The sequence below is a fragment of the Arvicanthis niloticus genome, chromosome X, assembly GCF_011762505.2.
Source record: "Arvicanthis niloticus isolate mArvNil1 chromosome X, mArvNil1.pat.X, whole genome shotgun sequence".
Classification (NCBI taxonomy): Eukaryota; Metazoa; Chordata; class Mammalia; order Rodentia; family Muridae; genus Arvicanthis; species Arvicanthis niloticus.
In genome coordinates this window covers 36498073-36517391 of record NC_047679.1, presented here as the reverse complement: position 1 = coordinate 36517391, position 19319 = coordinate 36498073, and the positions used below count along the sequence as shown (strand labels likewise).

Here is a 19319-nt window from a genome sequence, read left to right as displayed (position 1 = left end):
AGATCACTTCAGACAGAGAAATGAGGAATTTCTTCATATTAGTGATGTCAATCTCTAGCTGTTTGATGTCTTTGTCAATGGCCCATCAAAGGTCTGAGTAATTTAAGTCTGGAGGCCAGCATCCAGTATCGGGATTAGAACTTCTAAGAGAAAACACCATGGGTAATTCATTTTTACCTGAAAAGGAAAAAAGAAAGGAATTCTCAGGGAGATTTCTCTCCCCTGGATGTCAATTGTTATTCATCTTATTTATAATTGGGCCTGGCTTTGTGGGGGTATCTATTTATTTCATTAATCTTTTTGGCAGCCATTTAGCTGTGCCTTCTTTGGCATCAAACAAGCACATCAATCCTCGGCCCTGTATGAGAACTGGGTCCGGGCCATTCTATTTAAAGGTAAGAGGATCCTCCCACATAACTCTGGCATAATTTTTATTGGTCTCAGCATGCCAAAGGCAGTCAGCAGCAGCTTTGTCATGAGCTTTTAGATTTAGAAAATTAAAAATAAACAAGGCATGATGGAGAGTATTTCTGGGAGACTTCTTCTGGGAGTATAGTTCCCCCTCTTTTGTTTTAAAAGTCAGTTCTTCAGAGTTCTTGTAAAACCAGGGCAGAAGCACCAGTAGCTGCTCCTCCCATACTCAGAGAGTTATTAAGATATTATTTTAGGCCGGGCAGTGGTGGCGCACACCTTTAATCCCAGCACTTGGGAGGCAGAGGAAGGTAGATTTCTGAGTTCGAGGCCAGCCTGGTCTACAGAGTGAGTTCCATGACAGCCAGGACTACACAGAGAAACCCTGTCTCGAAAAACCAAAAAAAGAAAGATATTATTTTAAAGGTTTTTTTTTTTTTTTTTTTTTTTTTTTTTTTTTTTTTTTTTTTGGTTTTTCGAGACAGGGTTTCTCCGTGTAGTCCTGGCTGTCCTGATGTCCTGATACTCACTCTGTAGACCAGGCTGGCCTCGAACTCAGAAATCCGCCTGACTCTGCCTCCCAAGGGCTGGAATTAAAGGCGTGCGCCACCACTGCCTGGCTATTTTAAAGTTTTATAATACCTGTTTTATGATATCTTATCTTTAAAGATTATAAGAAATTCCAGTAATATGGGTAATAGTAAATTGGTAACTAAACATCTCAAATGTCTGACTGTAACAGTCAGTTTTGTTTATCTTAGTCTGATATGCAACACCAAGCATAAAGGATACTATAGGCATTAACTAATTATATTTTTAATTGTTTCTCTTGTTAAAGTAATTGTAACTAGAAAGCCTGAAAAGGTGTCAAATCACATATACATATTTTAATTTTTTAAATAAAAAATGAGTAACATCCACTTATAATTGATTAGGTATAAGTCCTCAAGTATTAAAACTATTATGAAAAAATTGAGGACACTAAAAACAAATTTTGTAATTTGACCTATATATAAAGATGTCAAATTGTTTTCTCACGCTATCATTATTAAACATAGACCTATAAGAATGTACTATCTTGTGATGTTATATAATAGATGACCTTTTAAATCTTAATGATGATTTCTAAAAAAAATTTAAAATTATATCCATGATAATTAAGCTCTTTTATAACGAGACTATTACTAGGCCTTTTTCTGATAGTCAAAAACTGTAATTAGAATTTTGTCAGTCTCTCAGATAACATCAGCTAATTTTTCCTAGACAAAAACCAGACTTTTACTCAGAGCACATTTCAGGAGGTTATAAAACAATTTGTCAAAGGTCAATGAAATAGGAACCAACAATTTATCATAGGTGTTAGGATAGAAAATAAAATATTGTCTTGGCTTATCTAACACAAATCTTTACTAATAACCCAGTTGTAGTTCTGTGGCTATCTTCTTTTGGATTTGTTAGAAGGGGATTACTTTCTTACTCTTTCTAGGGTATAATTTCCCTCCTTGTGTAGGAGCTTTCCCACTATTATCCTTTGTAGTGCTGGATTTTTGGAAAGATATTGTGTAAATTTAGGTTTGTTGTGGAATATCTTGGTTTCTCCACCTATGGTAATTGAGAGTTTTTCTTGGTATAGTAGCCTGGGCTGGCATTTGTATTCTCTTAGGGTCTGTATGACATCTGCCCAGGATCTTCTTGCTTTTATACTATCTGGTGAGAAGTCTGGTGTAATTCTGATAGGTCTACCTTTATATGTTACTTGTCCTTTTTCCCTTACTGCATTTAATATTCTTTCTTTGTTTTGTGCACTTGATGTTTTGATTATTCTGTGACAGGAGGTATTTCTTTTCTGGTCTAGTCTATTTGGCGTTCTGTAGGCTTCTTGTATGTTTATGGGCATTTCTTTTTTTAGGTTAGGGAAGTTTTCTTCTATAATTTTTTGAAGATCTTTATTGACCCTTTAAGTTGGGAATTCTCACTCTCTTCTATACCTATTATCCTTAGGTTTGGTCTTCTCATTGTGTCCTGGATTTCCTGGATGTTTTGTGTTAAGAACTTTTTGCATTTTGCATTTTCTTTGACAGTTGTGTTGATATTTTCTATGGTACCTTCTGCACTGGAGATTCTCTCTTCTATCTCTTGTATTCTGTTGGTGATGCTTGTGTCTGTGACACCTGATTTATTTCCTAGGTTTTCTATCTCCAGGATAGTCTCCCTTTGTGATTTCTTTACTGTTTCTACTTCCATTTTTAGATCCTGGATGGTTTTGTTCAATTCCTTCACCTGTTTGGTTGTGTTCTCTTGTAAGTCTTTAAGGGATTTTTGTGTTTCCTCTTTAAGGGCTTCTACCTGTTTACCTGTGTTCTCCTCAAATTCTTTGAGAGTATTGTTTATGACCTTCTTAAAGTCCTCTATCATCATCATTAGAAGTAATTTTAGATCTGACTCTTGCTTTCCTGGTGATATGGGGAATTTAGGACTTTCTAGTGTGGGAGAACTAGGTTCTGATGATGCCAAGTACCCTGAGTTGCTGATGCTTATGTTCTTGCACTTGCCTTTCACCACCTGGATCTCCTTAGTGCTACCTGCCCTGTCTCTGACTGGATTTTATCTTTCCTATTATCTTGGTTGTGTCAGAACTGTGTGGGGTGGGTGTTGCTACTGGGGGTAGAGTTGGGACCCAAGATCTGCTCAGTGCTTAGGCCCAGACTGGAAGGAACCAGTGCTCTAGGTCAGGAGTTAATTCCTGGGTCCTAGTTGGTCCCAGTGGGTCTCAGTTACTCTCTGTTTGGGGCAGATGTTACAGTCTCCTTACCTAAGATTCTGCCCAGGTTAGAGATCCTGGGAGACCATCCTCCTCTGGGTTCTGAGAGACTGGGTATGGGGCTGCCTCCCGGGATCTGTTGAGTGCTTGGGCCCAGACTGGAAGGAACCAGTGCTCCAGGCCAGGAGTGAATTCCTGGTCCTAGTGGGTCCCAGTTACTCCCTGTTTGGGGCAGGTGTTGCTGTCTCCTTACCTAAGATACTGCCTGGGTTAGAACTCCTGGGAGCCTGCTTCCTCTGGATTCTGTGAGATTGGGTGCAGAACTGCCTCCTGGGATCTGCTAGACTTTTTTATTATTATTTAATATTTCTTCGTAGAACATCTAGCATAATGTTAAATAGAAGTAGTGAAAGAGATTATTTTGTCTTGTTCTTGCTCTAAAGGGAAGGCAGTTAATCTTTCATCAAGTAAGATGTTTGTGTGTGTGTGTGTGTGTGTGTGTGTGTGTGTGTGTGTGTGTGTATGAAAAAGGTCAATGGCAAAGAGCTGTATTGTCATAAAAATACTACCTTCAACTCAAAATGGGATAAGAAGTACTTAATTTTGGAGCCAAATTAGAGTGACTATGGTCTGGAAACAGATTTAGGTTAGATCCTACTTCCTTTACCTCTGTTCTTAATCGATTCTTCCAGTCTTGTATTATCATAAAATATCCTTTTGTTTCAGTGAAAGGAAATGTTTTAGTATTTTCTTAAAACATCTGTACTAGCAGTACGTTCTCTCCTTCGATGTTTATTTGGAGAGATCATCATTTACTCCAGTTTTAACTATGTGTTTTGCTAGTTACAGGATTTTGAGTTTCTAATTTTTTTTTTTTTTGTTATGTAAGTGAATCTCTTACTCACCACTGTCTTCCTATCTCTGGTATTCTTAATTTTTGAGCTTTCCAGGATTCCTTGTAAGTAACCTTTTCCTTGATATTTTTAAGATTTTTCTTGTCACTGGCTTTTGACAGTTTTATTTGTCTGTCATTCTGATGTATCACAAATATAGACTAATGTTTTTCCATCACGTTTCTAAATTTCTCTTTTATTATATTTTTACTGATATTCTTCTCTTTCCTCTGTCAACTGTTGCTTGGAACCTCTTATCATTCATTGGTACTATTTTTTTATTACTGTGACCTGCATACATATGGTGTTTTTATGCCCCACACAAGGAAGGAATGAATAATACACAGACATACATATAAAAATGCTGAGGTTAGGTGTGCCATGTACTCTGATACAGAGTCATTAGCAGTAGCCAAGAAACTTATCTTAATTTTGGTAAGCCAAATATTTGATTTTCCTCATGGACAGTTCCTATTATGATCCCTTTCTGGTATATTGGTCATATTTTATTGTTTCTTTTGTAAAATTATTTTCTGATGAAAACTTGCCATTGTCAATTACATACTTCTTTGAAATGCTCAAAACCAAATCACTGTAAAGTTTACTGTGGTTTTGGTTATTGTTACATTATTTTGTGAGTTTCCAGACAAATTCTGTATAGATAGTTTTCTTTATTTTATGTAGCCAATTAAGTTTCTCTCAGTTCCCAGAAACATGTTATGGCAAATATTCCATAAAAGGGCAAGGATGGGGGGAACAGGGCTGCCATCCATTTCATATAGGTTCCATAGACTGAAATGAGGGTCAGCAGAATTTCTTACATATACTACTTCAAAGAGAAGTCTCAGTACGTCTGAGAAATCATGCATAGTTTTTTTATAGCCTTTGTTGATCTCTCGCAATATTTTTAAACCATTAAATTATCAGTGGGTTTAATCATTATAGAGTCCATGTGACTATCTTTATAATGGGAAATTCCTGTCTGAAATTAATCATATTTACAGAATCAGATACCTAGAATTGAGGTTATAACACTCTGTTTTAACAGAAGTGTTGGCAGCTGCTTCTCACAGGTAATGTCCAGTAACTTTTTCTCAAGAGTGTCTTTGTTTTTCTTTCTTTTTATACTTGTTTAAATTTACTTCCTTTTTTCAGTGTCAGAGCTTTGAAAACACTGTATGGATATTCTAATAATTTGACTGTTTATTTTCTAATAGCTTCTTTAAATATTAAATGAACAAAAAAAAACTCAAATTCTTGTATTATTCTATCCTGTCTCTGTGTCTGTCTCTCTTGCCCCTCATCTCTCCTCTCTCCTTTCTCTCCTTTCTCTCTCTTTCCCACCTCTCTTTTGCTCAGAGACAGCTTGTGGACAGAACACTTAGCATAACCTATGGAAGTGAGTTCTGGAGGTTTTTTAGCTCATATCTTTCTTTTTTGGGTTGTTGTACTAATTGTTGCCACAGCTACCATAGTTGCTGACCACAAAACTGAGGTTAGGAAAATGAGAGTCTAGCAAGAAAATGCCATGAGGATGCTCAGACTTTCAGCAACATTCCTGATATACTGAATTTTTGTAAGCCTTAGATAATTTCTATATACTTGGATAAGTTGAATTTTGGAAATTTTATCATCTATTTTACTGCAAAATTGGATTTGAAGATTTTTTGATCTATTCCTGAACTACTGTAGTATTATGTTCTCAATTTTCTTAAATTTCCAATAATGACTATCATATGGATTATTTGTTTTTTCTTTTTATTGAATATTTTATTTATTTACATTTCAGATCTCATCCCCTTTCCCCATTTTCCCTCCCTACAAACCCCCATTCCATCCCCCCTTCTCTCTTTTTCTTTTATACCATTTTAATTACATGCAAGTCTCAAGGTCAGTTCTAGGTTGAGGAACTAGCAATACAGTAGATGCAAATAGCCCAATACAATAAACACAAATACTCAAAGAACAAGCAAGGCAATAAACAAAATTCCATGAACACTCTCATGATCACTGTTTCTAAGGGCTTATCAAGATGACTTATTTTTGTTGTTTCTTAACATTGCTTATAAATCCCCATGGTGAATATATGTTGCTTGACATTTAAATAACCTGTATTTTAAGATTTGTTTTTATTTTTTCTATCAATAGAATATTGATTGCATTTTCTTTTTCTTTAGAATGTGATATGCTCATTTGTTCCACATCAAATTGGAGTATTTAAAGTAAAGCAAGTGATTGAGATTATTGGACCAGTGGCAGATGATAATTTACGGTCTTTGTCAATGAGACCTTTTCATTATATACATTTAGAATTCAACAGCACTTGTAAAGCTTACACTAAGAAAGTTGGGGTGAAAATTAATCCTGGTATGTTACTGCGTTTGTCTTATACGGCTATGATGTGATTTTTATTTACAATATAAGATTATGTGTATCAAACATGGTCAAAACAGTGCTTTTCCCCTTTTTAAAGAATCTATCAAAGTCAGGTAGAAGGCCTGTTCAAATACATATCATGGGCCTATGTGTAAGTAGATAACTGGCTATACCAAAGATTTACATTTCTTTTATATTTCCAGTAGATAATATGTTGCTATTTTGGGGTGTCTTACATAGATTCTCAAATATTTTAATGGTTGCTATGCTTATTTGTTCTATTTTTTCTGGAAATTAATGTAAACTGGTTTGAACTATATCCATATTTTCTGGGTGGTACTGTTTCCTCTAATTATATATAATATTTTATTAATTGAACCATATGAACTTGATATACAGTTGTCTTTAACAATAAAGAAATAACAAAACCTTTCACTTTCATATAGGTCAATTTTTATCTTCAAATTAGTATGCTTTTTATTATACATATGTTTTATTATTATTTAAATTTTATTTTGCTAAATCGGTGTATATAGGCCCATGTATTGTATTAAGTGATTTGTATTTTCACAGTGTGCTTGAGAATTTAGCATTTGTTAAAATCTTAGTGTTCAGTTACAGTTAAAACATACCATGACCATGGCAACTCTTATAAAAGAAAACATTTAATTGGAACTTGTTTACAGTTTCAGAGGTTTAGTGCATTGTTTTCATAGTGGAGAGCATGTCTGCATGCAGGCAGACATGTGCTGGAGAAGGATCTGAGAGTTCTCCATGTGGATTGGCATGCATCAGGAAGAGAGGCACTGGGCCTGACATAAGCATTTGAAAACCCAAAGTCCACCCCCAGTGACATACTTTGTCCAACCAGGCCACACCTACTCCAACAAGGCCATATCTCCTAATCTTTTTCAAGTAGAGCCACTGCCTAATGACCACACATTCATATCTATGAGCCTATGAGGGTTGTTCCAATCACCAAACCAGTTATCTAGTGTATCAATTATTTGTGGCTAATTTTTGGAAATGTTACAATACAAAGTACTAAATGTTGGCTTAATTTTCAATTTTATTAAAGGTATATCCCCCTTGGTCAGTAATCCCACAAGACACTTCGTGATCAAAAATTCAGAGAAAAAGGACGATCTTCCACCTGTAGCTGCAATGCTCAGGTCAACAGCCACAAACCTTCATGATCATTGCCCAAATGATGCATCAGCGAAGAATGCAATGATTGCTTTTCCTAATGATAGAGCTACAAGTATCAGGTCTGGAGACCACCATGAACATTTCAGGTAACATGTAATTTTAATAAATTACAATTCAAACCATAAAATATCCAGGATAATATCCAGAGATCTGAAAGATCCTGGGGTTCAAAAAGGAAAGAAACTGCTGTGGTCAGGAATCAGAATGAATTTTTTTCTTCAGTTTGTATGAGGAGTACAGTGGTTGTTGAATGCTACAGCATTTGACTTATCTAACCTTTAATACTCTCTACTGTATAATTGTGACAAAATGAATGGTAAGCAAAATCATTTTTTTAATACATTGGATTTCATTTTTTTCTTAAACCTTTTATTGGTTATTTTATTTATTTACATTTTAAATATTATCCCCCTTCCAGATTTCACCTCCTCAAACCCCCTATTCCTTCCCCCTGCCCCTGTTTCTATGAGGGTGCTCCCCCAGCCAACCCTCCTCCCACATCACTGCAACCAGACCCCCCATCCAGAGCTCCCAGGGACTAAACCACCAACCAAAGAATACACACGGAAGGACCCATGGCTCCAGCTGCATATGTAGCAAATTCTTTTAAAACTATATTATGAACACCAATACATAACTAATAGAAATAATCACCATTGAAATTATACTCTAGAATATTTATATTTATTTGATATGATAGTGAGTTTGTATTCATCTGAATAAAGCAATTTAAATTGTATGAAACTAATTAACAGTTATCATCCTGTTTTATCAACTTATACATATATTTCTACTTGACATAAAGCTTTCATTGTTCTAAGGAGTGTTTAAACTTCAATGTAAGTTCATTAGAACTACTTGCTAAGTTACTACTAATAAGATAAAAGTGACCAATGCATGATTTTCTGGCCTTCATTCCAGAAAGATTTTTGTATATTCAAGAGTAAAAGGGAGTTATTTTCTGCCAACTTGTATGTTAATAGTAGACTACCTAAATTTAATAATAGTTCTATACTTTTCTACCTGTCTCTTTACCTTGATGGAGGTGCAGAGGGCATGAAGGTCATTTAATTTTTTATTAAATTTCATGCCTTACCATTTGATTCTTTAGCCTACATTTCTAACTATCTACAAAAGAAAAATTCTAATATTTACTTGCTTTCTTAATATTTTACTTTTCCAAATTCTACTTATATCTGTCTTTTCTTTGTTTCTATTTGATTAATACCATAAAAACAGAATTATAAAAATCATTCTGACTTTAAAGTAATTATATATCATCTCCTGCAATATCCTGAGCTGATGGCTTCTGCAAACATTTCTGACTCTTTTTTTTTTTTTAACAATTTGATTCTAAATCTCTATCAATTTGATCACAAAAATTATCAGAGTTAAAAATAATAAACATAGCAGTTTATATTCATTTAATAGCTATATTTATTTCTCTCAATGAAAAGATTTTCATATTACTAGCTTTCTTGTCAATTACATGATTAAAAAATTAAAGAAATTTTATTCTGATGTATTCATTCTTTTTATTAATAATTATAATTGCTTTTTACTCTTATGTATTTAACCCTTTCAATTTTTGAGAATATAATGATGTAGAGGATTTTGTTCATAACAGTATCCCCTCTACTAGTAACATTTTTAAGAATACAAGTGAATGCTGGGTTTATCATTTCCTGTGGAGACTTGAAAAAATATGAATTTATTCCAGATAGGGCACCAACAACAGAGCAAAGTAACTCCTTCAAAGTTCAAAATTGTGAACCAGTCAGTGAGATTATTGGGCTCATTTTCAGAGCACAGTTGAGGGATTACTTAACAATAAGTGTGCATGGTACCCAAGTAGCTACATCATTTCAAAGTGTGACTGAATCATGGGTAACTGACATCATTGAAGCTGTATTATTGACTCCCCCTTTCATTCATCCTTTCACTACCATTTCCCAAGATAATTGCTTATGGGCAAGGACAGGAGTAAGTATGGTACTAGTTGAGTGTTCTATGGTTCTTCCCACCTATTTATAGGATATATGAACAGCTTCATTACCATTAGTATAGATCTAGCTCTCACTATCCTGTTCTGTTCAATTAGTTGTTGTGGCTACCAGGATGAGATAGTTTCTATTCTAGAATGGTAATTGGATGATCATGTTACAAATGGAAATAAAATAGCCATATGATATACAACACTGACAATCAGTAAGTTGTTTTGAATAAATAATTGAGGGAAATAATTTAGGTACAATGTAAGATTTGTTCCATGTATATTCAATATTCGATTATATGGATTAATATTACATAAGCTATTAGATATAATTTATATTTATTTTTTAAAAATATGATAGGATTATAATATATTAATATCACCTATCACTATAGGAGCTTACTCTTTTACTGTTTTCCATGGATTTCATTTCACCGTATTACCATATTTAGGGCTTTAAATATAGGAATTATTTTTAGTTTCTAAAAATAGTTAGCAGTCCAATAGCCAGTAGAGAACTTTAAATAGAAAGAACCATCTTTGAATAACTAAACATTTCCCTTCTTTTTAAAAAAATTACTGTCAAACTTTTACCACACTTATAAAGCTGTTATCATGTAACATTGAAGAATCATGGGAAATATGGAGATTTTTAAATAAAAATTTAATTAATTTCACATATATACATGAATGAGCTAATTATAGAAAATTCCTTTAAATGTTTGATAAACTTTGTGGTGAATGAGGTAGATGAAGAAGGTCAGAAGCTAGGAATAAATTTATCATGGTTAAAAAGGTAGAATAAGAAGTCAGTTGCCATATAAAGTACTTTAAAGGTCCTGTATGAATTTTTTGTATCAACTTATTATTGATGGATAATTCATTAACTCTAAAGTTTAAGAAAATAGTTGTTAGAAAACCAAATTTCCTTTATCCTGTGGGTTTTTAGAAAGGAGCTGACAGGAGATTACCCTTCAGAATTACCTTTACTTAGAATAGATAGCCTCCTGACCACTTGCAGCCAGGTTCTGGACTTGAAATGGGAAACTGGTAGAGAAGATAGCCACTATGTATGCTATGACAGGTTTCTTGGTGGGAGGGACAGACCCTTCAGTTCCAGAGAACAGAAAGGGTTTCTGACTTTTAGAGGTTTTCAGGGAGTGGACAAACTTCATATCATATGACTTATGCTAGCCTAGCCTCAGCCTTGGCATTGGGGAAATCAGTTGAGTGTTATCATAAATCTATTTTGCAGTGAAATGTAAAAGGTTGTTAGGCCACCCCACAGCAAGATTTCTTAGTAGTTCCCTGCCTCATAGAGCTACAGCACTTTTTCCATGATCCTGATTTTTGAGAGAGAGAGAGAGAGGGAACCTAGAAGGTATGGAATCTAATAATAGTGTATTTGGTGAAAAAATTCAGTGTTTTTTTTTCTAATTCTAGTCCACCCCCTGAAAACCACTAAGAGTCAGAAACCCCTTTTGTTCTCTGAAATGATAGGGTCAGTCTCTCCGATCAAGAAACCTGTCAATATGTGTGCGTGTGTGTGTGTGTGTGTGTGTGTGTGTGCACATGTGTATGTAGTATGTGTGACACACATACATATGATTATATTTTACCTCACTATAGATATATGTGCAGTGATGTCTTTATATTTCACAGAATATGCAGTTTGTCCTAATTCACTATTTAATGTTTCTGACTTGACATTTAAAATGACTAATATGTATTTTCTAAATCTTGATTAAACAGATTTTGTGTGCATTTTAACATGATACCTTGTTTATCTTGTAGAACAATTTTCACAAAGATGCCAAGGTATGATTATACAGATCCTGATTATGAATATACTGATTTGGAAAAATTGGAAAGAAAAGCACATCGAGATTACTACACAAACTATATTAACAATTTAAGAAGTATACGCCTACATAAAGAAGCACAGAGGTAAAGATAGTTCTTCAAACATTGTGCCTAAAGACCAGATTTGGTTTTCTTCTTTTTAAAAAAATTTATTATGTTATTCTTTAATCTTTTTTTTTTTTTTTTTTACAGTCCAGTCGTTATCCCGGTTCACCCTCTGAAAGTTCCTCATCCCATTCCTCTTTTCCTGTCTCTAAGAGGATGTCCCCACCATCCCATTCCATCAGACCTCCCCACTCCCTAGGTCCTCAAGTCTCATAAATTTGGGGAGTACATTATAAATCAGAGTATTTGTTATTGTCATCATAAACAGTTTTTATGACTTTTGATCAATGTAATATTTGAAGATATTTATGAAGTATACTCAGAAATTTCAGGACATGTATGCAAGGTATTTGGGTCAAATCAAGATAACATATTCTTAATTTCCATGTCATTACTTTGTTTTTGGAACTTTGAGTTTTTCCATATCAGTTTCCATGGTGGCTGTATGTATCCCCCAATAATGTTTTTGGATTTGCATTTTTCCACATTCTTTTAACATTTGGTGTATTTTGTCATTTTAAAAATACCTGTTTTAATAACATGAAGTAATAATCTCAGTGACATTTTAATTCTTGTTTTCTAGTGACTAAAGACACTGAGCATTATAAAGTAAATTTTGTGGGTCTTTTTTTTAAGAAGTATGCATTCATCAAATTTATACACACTTTAATTTGATTATTGAAGAGCTATTATTAAGAGTTTCTTGTTGTCTGCATATTCTGGATAAATCTCTTTTCAAATGAATAATTTGCATGTGTTTTTCATTGCAAGTGTTGTTTCTACCTTATATTGTTTCCTTTGCTTTGTAGAAGCTTCTTTCCTCAAAAAAGTGCGATTTGTCTGTAGTTTCATTGTTTTATGAAGAAACAAATCCAAAAAATCTATTGCTTATAATCAGTATTGTTTTATATGTTTGTCTTTAAATCTGATGTTCATTTTATGATGTTTGTATAGATTATTATTCAGATTTTAATTGTCATGTAAATATCAGGTTTATATCTCTATGCCTTTGGTTTGTTTTAATTTTGAGTTGTTTTAGTAGGATTTTCATAAAACATTTAACTGCTTTAGCTGCAATAACTTTTGCTAACTTTTTATTTGAAGTTGTCTTAGGTAGTTTTTTTTTTTTCTAGAGGCAGATCTCGAGGTAGGGTTTCTTTTGCATGTGCTTCACTAAAAGTATATTTCCAAGACAGTGCCATGTAGGATGTTGGAATCAGAGTATATACATTAGGGGAAGACTTGATGTATTTCAGATCAAATGTGTACTTAGTCTGATGGCAAGATTCTTTTGAACATAAATGACATCAATAATTGTCTGCATCTTGAACCAAAGATACTTTTTACTTTGATATAAACAGTGACTGTGGTCTGCCTTTTGAGTGTGATAAAGACATAGGTTTGGCTATAACTTCCTCTGTGAGGTGTTTAAGAAGAGTTGATGCCATACAGTGAGGAAAACCTCCTGCAGATTAGTATACCAACTCAGGTAAATACATATAGATAAGTCTATAACAGTGTTCCCCGTGAAGGATATTTACACTTATTACTATATTTTCTGAAGAACTTCTTCAATTGCTCATTATTATTATTGATGATATTATTGTTAAAAATGGTAACTATAATATATAATATGTAATTAGTAATGAATAATATCATATTATCTTCCTCATTATTTTTTAAATAGGGAACGGAAGTTTCTAGATAACGATGTAGATATTGGCATACAGCCATCATCTGGTCTAAGGTCACCACCACTATCTCAATCAGAAATAGAAGAGGAAATACCTCCATCTTTAAAAGCGTCTTCTCTCAAAGCTAAAAGATTGTTAAGCACCAAGAAAATAGCATCCAGGGAATCAGAATCTCTGCAGAGAAAGGCATGTGCAATGTTTTTCATTTTGTTTTCATATCATGAGAATTCTACAAATGTCTCTTACTAATATTGAATGATTAATTTTGGAAAAACAGATCACCAAAGGACTTAAATCGAAGCCAACCACTAACCAAGAAAAACAAGACTGCAGCAAAGTTTTGACACCGAAGCAAATTCATCAAGTAATAGTTGGTAAGATTATGCATAAATTTGCTATGGTCTTTGTTTTTTGTTTGTTTGTTTTGTGTGTGTATGTATGTGAATTAATTTTATTATTTTTTTGTAAAATATATCTAGCTCCTTCTAGATCCTACTTATATCCCTACCCACACAATTTTATATTGTAGTCCCTCTGTCTCTCAAAAGCAGATTGCAATAAGATGGTAGAGTAGAAAGACCATGGCTCATTTTACCACACAACAGTAATTATACAACTGTTCTTGGACAATTGTGTCACTGTGAGAGATTTGGCCTTCCCTTCCTAAGTTGTGAACCTCTACTAGAATTAAAAACACATGAGGATCCATGGGTGAATAGGTGATAGCTCTGTGCTCAGGTAGCAGGCTAGCTGATAATAACCCTAGATTTAGACCAAGAACATTGCCTCAGCAGCAAACCCCAACCCCAGCTTATAGGTATTCTTATCATCATGATCTATTGGACAACTTGGTAATTATAATTAAAAGATAATGCATACATGAACACTGCTGAGAGTAGAGTTTTGAGCCTTTTATTAGACAGTTGTCAAGTTCATGAGGTGATACATATGTTAATTACCATTATTTACTATTCCACAATGTAGACATAAATAAAACATGTTCCATAAGATAAAACATGCATGTAAAAACTAGAAAATGTGATATATTGATAAAATTAGAATATAGTTATACTAAAAAAAAATTCTGGAATTTTTGCTAAAGGAATCCAATATGAAAGAGACTAAAATAACTGAGGCATACTAAGACATATGCTATATTATCTTGTGTTTTATGGAATTAAAAGAAGCATTTGGGCCTATAAAAGTGAAGAATAATTTAGTTGTTACCAGGGTTTATATGAGGTATAAGACAAAATAGGGATTGTTTGTCAAAGGATGCAAAGCTTCATTTATTATAAGTTCTGGAGAGCTATTGTTTAGCATTGTGACTACAGTTAATGACAAAATTTTATGTAATTGAAAATCAGTAGTGATGAGCTATAAATATTTGCGCCATAAAATTGACTGTGTGAGGTGGCAGATATTTCAATTAGATTTCTTTAATCCTTTCATAATGCACATGTATTTGAAAACATGCTGCATTTATAGACACGTATAAATGTCAGGTTTATCTTTAAGAAACTGGTAGAAATGGATTAAAACCATATATTTTATAGAGGGATATCTATCTATCTATCTATCTATCTATATGAAGATATCATTAACTTTGGGAAAATAAAACGTTTTTGTTTTGAAAATAAAAGCATAATTGACAAAATATGTAATACTTCAGATATTAATCAAAGCTAAATATTTTTACATTTTTGTAAAGGTACTGGTAGGAAAATAAAAAGTATCCATTGACTAAAATAAATTGTTATAAATTGTATATCTGAAAACTTAGTTTTAATTAGGATACATAATAAATCTTAATAAAACAACAACTAAAGTTTAACAAATAGGCTGAAAATTTGATAGGCAGTTCATTAAAAAATATATAATTGTTGTACTTACATTAAAATAGACATTGTTAGTTTTTAAGGGCATATAAAATTAAACCAAAATGCAATTTAGTAAATAGCTAAAAGCAAACCATGAAGGAAAAAGTCTGGTGGTTTGAATGTACTTGGCCTAGGAAGTGGCACTTCAAGGGGGTGTGGCCTTTTGAAATAGGGGTGGCCTTGTTGGAGGAAGTGAATCAATGTGTGGGCTGGCTTTCAGACCCTCCTTGTAGTTGCCTGGAAGACAGTCTTTTGACTACCTTCAGAATACGATATAGAACTCTCAGCAACTGGCTGGGCAGTGGTGGCGCACACCTTTAATCCCAGCACTTGGGAGGCAGAGGCAGGCGGATTTCTGAGTTCAAGGCCAGCCTGGTCTACAGAGTAAGTTCCAGGGCAGCCAGGGCTACACAGAGAAACCCTGTCTCAAAAAGCCAAAAAAGAAAAAGAAAAAAAAAAAAAGAAAAAAAAAAAAAAGAACTCTCAGCAACTTCTCCAGTGTCATGTCTGCCTGGATGCTGATGTTCTTCCTTCCATGATGATAATGGACTGAGTCTCTGAAATTGTCAGCTAGTGCCAATTAAATGTTGCCCTTTATAAGAGTTGCCTTGGTCATGGTGTCTCTTCATAGAAATGGAAACTCTAAGATAAAAACCTTCTCACTATTTAATTTTTCCCAATGACACAAAGAACTTGAGACTCTTAAGATGTATACTACTAGTGAGAATACAACTGTTCTAAATAGTTTGTTGTCTCTTTATATATCCACACACAAACAAGCCATATCATTCTTCTATTCTTTTCCCAGATATTTATCCAAAAGAAATAAAGTTGTATACTCAAATCAATACTTGCTATCAAATATGCATAGTAGCTTTTTAAAAGTAGCTAATAACTAGAAACTAAATATCAATGTAGAGGTGAATAAACCAATACAATTAAGATACATACACAAAGGGCATTTGTTCTAGTTTTATTTGGGTTATTGTGGTTAAAACTTCTGACAAAATTATAGGGTACAGTACAAGATTGTGGAGAGGTCAGAATGGCAGGAGCTCAGGACAGCTGGCCATATCTTATCCATAGTGAAGAGCAGAGAGAAATGATTGAATATGTGCTTTAGTGCTCAGCTTATTTTCCCACTCTTAAGTTCATTCTGCAACTTGAAATTCATGTATGGTTCCACCCATAGTAGACTATCATCTTATACCACCTAAGGTGATCAAGGTAATTTTCCCCAGACATGCCCACAAACTGGCAAACCGTCATTAAGACTCTTTTTTTTTAGATGATTGTAGACTGTATCAAGTTGACAGTTGAAATGAACCATCACACAACACTACCTAGTAATATAAATGAATGAAATACTTACTTAAAAATTGCATCAATATTTCAAAAATTCACTATGAGAAAGAATCCATACAAATTTGTTATATACAAGATTATTCTATTCATGTGAAACTATGGAAAGTGAGCACCAGTGAGATGGCTTAGTGAGTAAATATGCTTGCTCTTGAGCCTAAAGACCTGAAGTTGATTCTCAGATTTATGGTTAAGAACAATAACTTTTGACTTGCCCTCTGACTTCCACACATATGCTGTTGTACACCCATATCCCTTTATACATGCACACTCACAGAAAGACAAACATATACAAACACACAAATAAGTGAATAAATAAATAAATAAATAAATAAATGTAATTTAAAGACACTCTAGAAACAAAACTGATATATAGTAATGCATGTGAATATTCTGAAAAATGTTTTGGGACTAGTGAAAGGGAATAAGTGACATACAAGAAAATATTTTGGAGTGGTCAGTATTCAACGCTTGCACATGTATGTCAGTACTAAAGAAATTGTATATTTAAATATAGTCAATATATTAGTTATGACAAACTATTACAATTAGCAGATTGAAAACAATGTGTGATGGTGATGCATATGAAGAATAGATCCACAAACAGGAGCATCATGAATTCAAAGCTGGCCTTGCTTGCATAGGTCAATCTTGTCTCAAAATAAAAATGAGATTGTGTTTAATTATAAAGATTATTTCAGTAAAAGCCTTTGGCATTTAAAGGGGAACCCTTAGGAAATTAATTAATCATGTATTGAAAATTGCTATTTTTTGATTTGTATGTTGGTGAATAAAATAAATGTACTTATAGAAGTAGACATTGGTGAAATGTTGCAGATCAAAGTGATGATTAGAACTTCATTGTGCTTAGTTTACCATAAAAATTTCATACTAAAGTATATTCATATTGAACATGAAACAATAATCGCTAAACATGAAACTATCATCAGATAGATAAAAGTACAGCTAATCCTGTCTGATATTATACTAAATAGTTTTGTGTTAATTTTACTTTGATTATTTCAGGACCATCTGTCCTTAATTTTGGTAATGTTTGTGTGAAATCTACAAATACTCAGCTACTTCATATTGTTAATATGCTGCCCATGTATATATTGATCCAGTTAGATATTGATTTGAAAGAACTTCAGAAAACCAACCAGTTTTCATATGTGATCCCACCTACATCTAGTACATATATTTCGATGGTGTTTGAATCTTCCACCAATGGAAAATTTTGGAAGTAAGGTTTATTTCTCAGTTTCTGCTCATTAGAATCATTTATATGTATTAATTTACTTCAATAATTGTAACATAGATTATAATTTCTCTCAAAGTATAGAAAATATATAATATATATCACTTTGTACACTTGTATGCTCTTATGTTTCAGTGACAATCTAATTTATCCCCATCATTATTATCAGAATTAATATTGTATGGTAATCTATAGCATATATGTTATATCTGAAGTCTGTAATCATAAGTAGATATTTTGCTACTAGTTAAATTTGGGAATTTCTACTCTATTACAGATCATTCACTTTCAAAATTAATAACATACCTGGTGGACACATCCTAGTGATGGCTGTCATCCTGCCTGTAAAACTTGAGCTGTCTTCTAATGAGATTGTATTGAGACCACAAACCTTCTTGTTGAAAACGTGTTTTCGTGGTACAGTTAGGCTAGATAATCATCTGAATTGCCCTGCCCAATTTGAATGGAAACCAGTAGCTACACTGAGAGGAATTGCATTTACTATTCGTCCAGCCAAAGGTAATAATAGTTTATTTGATTTGTTTTATTTAGAAATTCATTTATATTCATTTATATATTCAGGAATTAATTATTTATTGAGCATGTACTATCTACTTATGGCAAGAGCATAGAAGTAAATAGATACTATCATTAGGGGAATTTATTTTTATATGTATAAATATGACTTAAAAATAAGTATTGTGTTTTGAGGTTCTAACAGAAACACACAATAAGCGATAGAGATGGAGATATAAGTTCTTGGTTAATTATGTGACTTAACAAGTCAGACATTTACAAAACAAGATGGGAGGCTATATACCTAGAGAAAAAGTGATAGTAACACTTTCAGATGAATGGCAAGATTCACTTTATGGGCTCTAACTGTTTAAAGCTGTAAAACTACTAGAAAGCTCTACTGTTACTATTAAATATAAGATGAATATGCATTTGCTTCAGAAAACATCTGTATAATATAAGCATATATCAAATTAGAACATTCTATGAATTAATTTATGCAGTATTTTTCAGTTAATTATTTTAAATCTACTAATTTATTCACATCATATCTGAATATTGCCAAAGCTATTATCTTGCTTAGTGTTTAATCACACAACTGAGCCCCTCAGTCTAAATAATGTGTAACATTAAACATCACAAATACTTCTGAAAAGTCATTACTTTTATAATTTGAGTATAATTATAAGATGATTTAGTGACTTACATTTTCTTACATTTTAAATTAATTTAATTATAGCCAGTGACAAATTCAATATCTATCTATCTATCTATCTATCTATCTATCTATCTATCTATCTATCTATCTATCTATGTAAAAACTTAAGACTACCATTTAATAAGAATACCACTATAAACAAATCTGAATTACTGTTTCTAATGAGAATTAGTTAACCATCCATTTAGCCTTGCTTGTGTAATCTCATAATTTTATGTAATGCATTTTTATACAAACTCAGTAACTTCTAAAGTTTGCTTTATCTAGTAATGCATTCTAA

At 33.1% G+C, this 19319-nt stretch overlaps 1 protein-coding gene across 4 annotated transcripts in view; it reads left to right on the top strand.

Annotated features, from left to right (window-relative positions):
- Cfap47 (cilia and flagella associated protein 47) overlaps window positions 1–19319 on the top strand; it is a 220494-nt gene that overhangs the window by 22000 nt on the left and 179175 nt on the right. For all 4 annotated transcript variants that reach the window (XR_013106093.1, XM_034485406.2, XM_076919144.1 and 1 more), the window contains 7 exons: window positions 6243–6432; window positions 7520–7736; window positions 11438–11590; window positions 13299–13491; window positions 13583–13679; window positions 17574–17790; window positions 18083–18324. Coding sequence is in view for 3 of the 4 variants with exons in the window: in XM_034485406.2 (XP_034341297.1) it covers window positions 6243–6432; window positions 7520–7736; window positions 11438–11590; window positions 13299–13491; window positions 13583–13679; window positions 17574–17790; window positions 18083–18324 (1309 nt within the window). In the remaining variant the exon portion in view is untranslated. The remainder of the gene's footprint in view (window positions 1–6242; window positions 6433–7519; window positions 7737–11437; window positions 11591–13298; window positions 13492–13582; window positions 13680–17573; window positions 17791–18082; window positions 18325–19319) is intronic.